The following is an 8,654-nucleotide window of genomic DNA, read 5'->3' as shown; positions in this document are numbered from 1 at the left end:
CACTTGTCACGGCTACTTCTACAAGCAAAGGAAGGAAATTAGAAGATAATGAGATTGTGAATTTCACATTTTCCTCTGTTCTCAACTGGAAAGTCCCAAATATTGTTCGTTTCTCTACTAAAAGATGTGGAGAGGTTAGTCGTTTTTTTTTATCTTTTCTTACCTGCAATATTTTCCTTTGATTTTTCCATGACTGTACTTGATAGTTAGCAAGTCTTTAATACTTGAAAGTTTTTGTTGATTTTGAAATCTTTCATGTTTTGAAATGCTGAAAAATTTGTCTGGATTTACAGAACACTTGAAATTGAACTCTACTATTTTGTTCGTCGTGAGAATCTTCAGATGAGGGATTATTAATTGTTTGCATTTCTTGGCCTATACGATCTTAGATTGGTAGGCTTCCGATGGAGTGGTCTAATTGGGCTGTGTGCCTTTTGAGATCTGGTAAGGTCAAAATGCTTGGAAGATGTGTAGCGGCACCAGCGATGCTTACAATGATGCAAGAAATTATGTTATATGTCAGGTAATTCTTGTTTTTGGTTGTGTTAGTTGATCGTCTTGCTTGACTGATAGTTTTGTTGGAAACTTATATACGGCATTTGGATTGCAGTTTTTACATTCACAGCTCGATATTCACTGATGTTAGCAAATCCACTTGGCGGATTGGTTCTTCCCCGAACATCGATTCAACGCTTCATCCTCTTCTCCAGCTTTTCAAACACTTGACAATCAAACCTTATCAAAAGGTCTGAACCACATTTCTCTGTTTCAATACCTTTGTGAGCTTAGAATCATGTTTCCAGTCCATTACTTTTCTGTTTCTCATTTATATCTTCAAACAGGCGGAGTTTACTCCTGAGGAACTTAACTCTCGTAAACGTTCGCTGAATTTGGAGGTATGTGTTCCACATCAGTCCCTCCTTGAAACTCTTCTGATGTATGTAGGGTAATTATGCTAGTATGAAATTTAGTTCTTTGTTCATTAAGTGGAAAACTAAGCTATGCATTTCATTGGTTAGAATGACTTTGACGAAAGAGCAGCATTGCTGGCCATAGCGAAAAGAAGAAAAGGTTGTCCACAGTCTCTGGAGCAGAACAAAGATGAAGAAGATGCTCCTGAGTCATATATGAATCGGATTGTCGGCGCTGTAGATTCATATAACCTAGAGGTGTGAAATATGCACCAGAAAATTTTTCTTGTCCTCGTAAAAACTCTAATTTTAATATCATTTTATCTTCCCATCGTTTAGGAAATGGAAGCTCCAAGTCCACTCACGTGTAACCTGAGACCGTACCAGAAACAAGCCCTCTACTGGATGTCAGAATCTGAAAAAGGAATTGATGTTGAAAAGGCAGCTGAAACTCTACATCCTTGCTGGGAGGCTTATCGAATATGTGACGAGTATGTACTATCTCAAATATTGAAAATGAACAGCGAAACATACTATGTTCTCTGGTCTGATAACATTGATTTGTATGCATTTTATTCAGGAGGGCACCTTCAATATATGTGAACATCTTCAGTGGTGAAGCAACAATCCAGTTTCCAACAGCAACACAGATGGCAAGAGGCGGAGTATGTTTCTTGATCACGCTGACTTTTATTCTAACACATATCTCTCTAGTGGCAAATATTCTCTACTTGTCGATTTGATTCAAGTTTGAAAATTTTGTCTCCAGATATTGGCAGATGCCATGGGACTTGGAAAAACTGTGATGACAATAGCACTAATACTTGCACGGCCTGGCCGAGGTAATCCAGAAAATGAAGACGATATGGCGGCAGATGTTAATGCAGATAAACGCAAGAGGAAGGAAAGCCATACCGCACTAACATCTGTGAAGGCAAAAGGAGGCACTCTTATTATTTGTCCTATGGCATTGTTAAGCCAATGGAAGGTGGTTGCCTTGATAGCTGTTTCTTCTTAATCCTTCGATAGTTTTTTAAAACATTCTCATGGAGTTTCACTTTATTTCAGGACGAGCTTGAGACTCATTCAAAGCCTGACACCGTGTCTGTATTGGTTTACTATGGAGGGGACAGGACACATGACGCGAAAGCAATAACGAGTCATGATGTTGTCTTGACAACTTATGGTGTCTTAACATCGGCTTACAAGCAGGTTAGGATAGTATTTTGTGTCAATTTTAACAGTTTTTCTTTTCTCTGTTTAGTTGAACTTAAAATTCTGAGATTCATGACATGCAGGATATGGCGAACAGTATCTTCCACAGGATTGATTGGTACAGGATTGTTCTTGATGAAGCTCATACAATCAAATCTTGGAAAACTCAAGCTGCTAAAGCTACGTTTGAGTTGTCCTCACATTGCAGATGGTGTCTGACTGGGACTCCCTTACAAGTAAGATACTATAAGGAATTCGTGAATAGATAATATGAGCTCATACTCTTTTGGCACTAACTGACTCTATACCTCTTCAATGCAGAACAAACTCGAAGATCTTTACAGTCTTCTATGCTTCCTGCATGTCGAACCATGGTGCAATTGGGCTTGGTATGACGAGATATCACCTAAAGCATGTAATTCGTTGCTATATAATGTTTTCTGATATAACTTCTATCATTTATGTATGTGTGCGTGTTTGCATAGGTGGAGTAAGTTGATTCAGAAGCCGTATGAAAATGGTGATCCACGAGGATTGAAGCTGATCAAGGCGATTCTGAGGCCATTAATGCTGAGAAGAACAAAGGAAACAAGGGACAAAGAAGGAAGGTAGATACTTTTAGCTTTTCAATCTTCTTTCTTTTCTGTTCTTTTGTTTGTCTTATGCTTAATGTTCCTCCACTTTTTCTGCAAACTTTCAGTCTAATCCTTGAACTTCCTCCAACCGATGTCCAAGTCATTGAATGTGAACAATCTGAAGCAGAACGGGACTTCTATACTGCCCTTTTCAAAAGATCCAAAGTAAGTGTTATAGTTCAAGGCTTTAAGCACAAAACAGTCTGTCATAAGCTTAATCATAATTCATAATCTATTTTAAGGATTTATGATGTCTTGGTAACATGCTTCTTTGTTTGGCAACAGGTCCAATTTGACCAGTTTGTTGCACAAGGAAAAGTTCTTCACAACTATGCAAACATTCTCGAACTCCTCCTCCGTCTACGCCAATGTTGTAACCACCCTTTTCTAGTTATGAGGTACAAATCAAACATACATTCAATAGACCCTTTTATTTCCTTAGAAATGGATTCTAATACTTGAAGATAAATTTCAGCCGAGCAGATTCACAACAGTACGCTGACTTGGATTGTCTAGCAAGGAGGTTTCTTGATAACAACCCTGACTCTGTCTCCCAAAATGCTCCTTCTCGGGCATATATCGAAGAAATAATCCAAGATTTACGTGATGGCAATAGCCAAGAATGTCCAATCTGTTTGGAGTCTGCAGATGATCCCATTCTCACACCTTGTGCACATAGAATGTGCCGGGAATGTCTCCTTTCTAGCTGGCGGTCTTCGTCTTGTGGTCTATGCCCTATCTGCAGGACGGTCCTGAAGAGAACCGAGCTGATCTCATGCCCGACAGATAGTATATTCCGTGTTGATGTGGTAAAGAACTGGAAGGAGTCTTCGAAGGTTTCAGAGCTGCTCAAATGTTTAGCGAAGATCCAGAAATCTGGTTCGGGCGAGAAGTGCATAGTCTTTAGCCAGTGGACTTCATTTTTGGATCTTTTGGAGATTCCATTGCGAAGAAGAGGATTCGAGTTTCTGAGATTCGACGGGAAGCTGGCTCAGAAGGGAAGAGAAAAGGTTTTGAAAGAGTTCAATGAAACCAAACAGAAAACAGTAAGTGATTGGATAGTTTTTCTAACAAACTCTTAAACTCTTGTCTAAACCGAACAGAGAGCTTAGCATATTATGCTTTTGTGATGTATCAGATTCTGCTTATGTCTCTGAAAGCTGGAGGAGTTGGTCTGAATCTAACTGCAGCTTCAAGTGTCTTCTTAATGGTACTATCTCTCTTCAAGCTTTGTTTTGAAGTCTTCTTGATATATATATGATGAATTGATCTTTTTGGTTTTCTTTCTTAAATCACTTAGGATCCATGGTGGAATCCAGCGGTGGAAGAGCAAGCGATCATGAGAATTCATCGAATCGGGCAGAAACGAACAGTTTGCGTCAGAAGATTCATTGTCAAGGTAACAACACTATAAGCTGCATTTGTTTTCGAAAGCACGATCTCTTAAATAAGTTAGATTTGGGATGATTGTGTGCAGGGTACAGTGGAGGAGCGGATGCAGCAAGTTCAAGCGAGGAAGCAGCGGATGATCGCCGGAGCTTTAACAGATGAAGAAGTCCGGTCGGCAAGACTTGAGGAGCTGAAAATGTTGTTCCGATGAGAGACGCATTCGTTGTTAGTTAGTTAGTCTTTAGCGTTTAGGAGAAAGGCTTTTGTTTTGCTTTCTTGTAAATTATTGGTACAAGTTATTTATCTTTCTCTCTACTAGCCAGTTACAAGTTATTTATCTTTTGCCGATTGGTCGAATCATATAGTGTTTCTTTTTTTTTTTTTCGTTTGAATGATATTTTTATGAACTTTGAGACCAAGCGTTTGACACAAAAAACAAGGGATCGAAAACAATCATAATACAGGAAATCAAATCATATTAAGATTTTATCGGCTTCCAAAACCACCTGTAACCAAAAGGGATAGCCTTGAGCTACGTACGATTGTAGTCGATCATCACAGGTGACACTTCTTGCTATAAGTGAGGCTCCAAGGTTAGCCTTCCTTTCTTCCACCACTACCTTCTAAGCAGGAATCAGAGCTAAAGCCTGAATTAAGAGTCTACCGTGGCAGGGTACTATTATTCCACTAAACCACTGGTGCTTTTTATTAGTTGAATTGAATTGTTATGTATATATTTCGTATTGTGTAAGGAGAAAAGAAGACCCACACCGGATTAGGTGTGCATATACGTAATCAATCAATGATGTGGCAGAAATTAAGCGAATCAAAGTTACTCGAGTTGCTATCAAATGACACCTTGGTTTTGCAGAGCTGTCCCAATAGATAAAAGATTGTTTATGATGAAAAAAACTTAGTATATTTCTTTCGCACGTAACAATATATAGTTTAGTTTTTTTTTTCTTCTTTTGCTTTACATATCACTAAGAAATTAACTGTTTAGGTTTTAGAGAAGCAAAAAGATCAAAAAGACATGGAAACAAGCCCAAACTTCTTCAGTCCATCGAGTCAATAGATTACGCATTAATCTATTATTTCATTTTATTTTATTTTATAATGTTTATACTTTTGATATACTTTGAAATATGAAAAATTTCTCAAATCCCGCACTTATAAAATACTACTAAAACAAATTTATTTTAAGGATTTAGATTTTTCTTTTCCGGTCAGGGCCTTAGGGGTTAATTATTATATTTAGAGTGTTGCTTTTTAAAAAGTAGGATTTAGTGTTTAGAGTTTAAGATTTAGTTTTTAGAGTTTAGGTTTAGTTTAAAAATTAAAAGATTAATTTTAGATTTTGTCGAATTTTTAGTAAATATAAAATTTTGATGATAATTTGGTAACAATACTTAAAAATATGGTATTATCAATAATCTCTCTTGAAATAAGTGATAATGTGTTTTTTTTATATTTTGAGTACAATGCCGTTCATCAACATATATCTTGTGACCTTTTTCCGGTAAAAATCGATAGTAGTAGACAAAGCATGCAGTCACTGGAGACTAAACTATTAAATTCATAAATTTGGTTATGTGCCGATCAAATTGCGATAAAATGTTGGACTATTACAAGACAAACACAAAATGAATGTTTCGCAATAAAACAAACACGATTGATTTTAAACCACTCCCTTGCCTTTTAATTGTCACCATTCTTGTAATTTTATGGACTAATGGAAGAGTTTAGTTGAGGTTTATTTGGATTTCAGTTTATTGGATTACTGTGAGGATTGACTTAATTATATTTTATGTGATTTATAATCAAAACTTTCGTTATGTCTCTTTCATTATTTTTTAATGTTCTTGTTTTGAATACGAGTATTGTAAGTAAAACTACAAGAGACGAAAAATATATACTGGTTTGCTGACAAAAAGAACGAATTTAATTCTACATGTGTATTGTTGGAAACAAAACAAAAAAACTTAAGTTAAGATAATTGTGAAATCACATGTCAAAATTTTTGTTTTTTTCTATTTCTGATTTAGTAGAGACTGAGTGGGAACTAGTTAAATGAACAAGTTCAAATGTAAATCTTACGGAGCATACATTTAAATTGATGATAAAATACTACATACAGTTAATATATGGTATGATATTGCTTTGCTTCCTAGAATTAGCTATATAAACTTGCTATTATTGGCAAGTTAATAATTAAATCATAGGCTACATTATAACCTAGCTACGTACTAGCTAAATAATACATGACTAAAACAAAATCAACAATTAATATACGGTGATAATTAAAAAAAAAAATCGATACAAAAATATACCTTTAAAGAAAAAGCCAAATCATGTCTTCCAAACATGTAAACACACAAAAACAAAAATGTAAACAGTCGTATGAATAAATTTGATTTCTTTATCATCATAAAAAACCACCTTATATGCACCCCTAGACATGTGACTGCTCTTTCATCTTCCCTCAAAGTCCTATTTTGGGTTTTTAAGTTTGAACATTTCTTCAAAAATATCTTTCTATCGATCGAAGCAACTTATATATAAATATGGACTGTGAGAGATCATCGTCGTCTACGTCATCAGAAACCAGCAGAGCTGTTCGGCACCGTCACACGGCGTCGTCTTCGGTCTCCAACGTGACGAGACGAATGTACGAGTGCACTTTCTGCAAAAGAGGTTTCACGAACGCACAAGCTTTAGGTGGTCACATGAACATCCATCGACGTGACCGTCTCAACAAGGCCAAGGTGACAAACGATGCTGACCTGGCACTCTCACAAACTCATAGATGTTTCCACGTGTCGTCTGATCGCGGTGGCTACGAGCATGCAGATTCCGTCGTGATGAGGACGACCACTTCGAACTACATGCAACACTTACGAATCGGCTCGATGGCTGCAAGGAGAGAACACGTCGTCGTTGAAGGAGATGAAATCGATTTGGAGCTGCGTCTTGGCTTATGATCATCAACTTCTTACATATTTATAGATGTATCAATACGTTTTTGGTGTATATTATATAATCTAGGAAAGCATATATGAGGCGTTTATTATGAATATGTCAAGGCCTCAAGGGTAAGATATTTTTGGGTGGTTTATTTGTTTTTGCATGTTTTGTGATCTTTCTATGAGATATCTATATACATCTTTACTCTGATATCATATTAGTTTTGCTATAGGGTTTTTTTTTGTTTGTAATTATATCCACACAAAAAAAAGACTGTTTTACAACAAGGTACAACAAGTGTAACAAAAGGCAAACGTTTTAGAGATTTTTGTTACGTTCATAAAATAAGAAGTCAGATCTATCCCATGATTTGTCAACATCTTCGAAATTTAATTCAAAAGTGACAACATTTTGCAAGATTTTAAATAAACCAATCATAATAAGAATTAAATTAATTGGTCTTCCACCACCACATCCGCATGTAAAATAAATGCAAATATGTGGCTTACATCGAAATCCATCAGCAAATGAACTAAGAAATTAATTTTCTTTGAGTTCACACAGTGGAGAAAATACTATTTTTTCGCGTAGATGATGTGAAGAACAGGCGTTTGGGATGACGGCCACGGGATTTTGTTTTCTACTTCAATTTTTGGATTTGGTTTTCAGTTTTGCATTTTGGATTTTGTAAAAAAACCAAAAACTCTTCAAAAATCTATAAAACATTCAAGGGCTAAAGTTTCACACTGCCTACTTTGATCTGCATGACTCTTAGTTACTTAGTTCATGTCACTTAATCATTGTCTTATATGAAACAATTGAGTTATCATATCTTTTTTTGTATTCTCATGACTCTTGTTGGTTACATTAGTGCATGTCACTTAACAATGATCTTAGTGAAACATTAATTTGAGTTATCATGTATTTTTGTATCACTCTTTGTTAATTTAAATAGACATCTCACCTTTAGGATCGTTCCCCACTTCCACCTTAACATTCATTTCCTCCCCTTGTTGTTTGCTTACGAGAAGCTTTTTCTCGTAAATGCAAACATGTACAAAATTTTGTATAAGAGGGGAACGACAACTCTGATCTTCTTTAAAGATAGTTTAGTGATCCATGAGGTTATCAAACTAAGGGCAGTTTTGTGCTTATTAGGTATGAGGTTTTGGTTTTGGAAACATGGTGTCAAAAGGAGAGGAAATGGTTGGGCTTAATAAAGAAAAGTGAAGAAAAAATAAGAGAAGAGAAGAAAGGCAAAAGTAAGAAGAGTATTTCTCTACCATGTATTTGTAGTGGGATGTTTTCTACTTTTTACATAACTTTTTGAAGAAATTGGGAAGAAAAACGGACGTGCTTCTGTTTTTTTACTTGACTAATTAACTTTAAATAAAAGATGGAATAATTACTTTTTCTCATTAGTTTTCTTCTATAAAAGTGGAATTTATATTATGAAAGTTGGCCAACTCTCTCCATCCTTCTGCCACATCAGCAATCAGCAATGGAGAGAGTGTCACATGTCCATGACTAAAATTAACCT

The 8,654-nt window shown here is 35.9% G+C and overlaps 3 protein-coding genes across 3 annotated transcripts in view; all 3 read left to right on the top strand.

Moving 5' to 3' along the window:
* The window catches only part of LOC109127395 (putative SWI/SNF-related matrix-associated actin-dependent regulator of chromatin subfamily A member 3-like 3), a 7,263-nt gene extending 6,961 nt beyond the window's left edge, over window positions 1-302 (top strand). The window contains exon 9 of the mRNA XM_019232030.1: window positions 294-302. Coding sequence (XP_019087575.1) covers window positions 294-302 — 9 coding nt within the window. The remainder of the gene's footprint in view (window positions 1-293) is intronic.
* LOC104725106 (putative SWI/SNF-related matrix-associated actin-dependent regulator of chromatin subfamily A member 3-like 3) lies at window positions 14-4,526 on the top strand. Its single transcript, XM_019231703.1, has 18 exons — window positions 14-134; window positions 390-523; window positions 611-746; window positions 843-896; window positions 1,020-1,169; window positions 1,251-1,402; window positions 1,492-1,576; window positions 1,681-1,899; window positions 1,980-2,123; window positions 2,210-2,362; window positions 2,448-2,515; window positions 2,612-2,734; window positions 2,827-2,926; window positions 3,047-3,159; window positions 3,237-3,807; window positions 3,900-3,971; window positions 4,062-4,160; window positions 4,239-4,526. Exons 2-18 carry the CDS (start codon window positions 405-407, stop codon window positions 4,359-4,361), a joined length of 2,481 nt encoding a protein of 826 aa, XP_019087248.1. The 5' UTR covers window positions 14-134; window positions 390-404; the 3' UTR covers window positions 4,362-4,526.
* LOC104725105 (zinc finger protein 8-like) lies at window positions 6,607-7,262 on the top strand. Its single transcript, XM_010443709.2, has one exon. It carries the CDS (start codon window positions 6,715-6,717, stop codon window positions 7,129-7,131), a length of 417 nt encoding a protein of 138 aa, XP_010442011.1. The 5' UTR covers window positions 6,607-6,714; the 3' UTR covers window positions 7,132-7,262.

This window comes from Camelina sativa, chromosome 11 (assembly GCF_000633955.1).
Source record: "Camelina sativa cultivar DH55 chromosome 11, Cs, whole genome shotgun sequence".
In the NCBI taxonomy this organism is placed as follows: domain Eukaryota; kingdom Viridiplantae; phylum Streptophyta; class Magnoliopsida; order Brassicales; family Brassicaceae; genus Camelina; species Camelina sativa.
This window is presented reverse-complemented; position numbering and strand designations above follow the sequence as displayed.

Coding starts and splice junctions, on each gene's coding strand:
- LOC104725105 (XM_010443709.2), top strand. CDS start 6,715: ATGGACTGTGAGAGATCATCGTCGTCTACGTCATCAGAAACCAGCAGA.
- LOC104725106 (XM_019231703.1), top strand. CDS start 405: ATGGAGTGGTCTAATTGGGCTGTGTGCCTTTTGAGATCTGGTAAGGTC. Junction 2,735..2,826: donor ACAAGGGACAAAGAAGGAAG/GTAGATACTTTT, acceptor GCAAACTTTCAG/TCTAATCCTTGAACTTCCTC. Junction 3,972..4,061: donor CTTCAAGTGTCTTCTTAATG/GTACTATCTCTC, acceptor TAAATCACTTAG/GATCCATGGTGGAATCCAGC.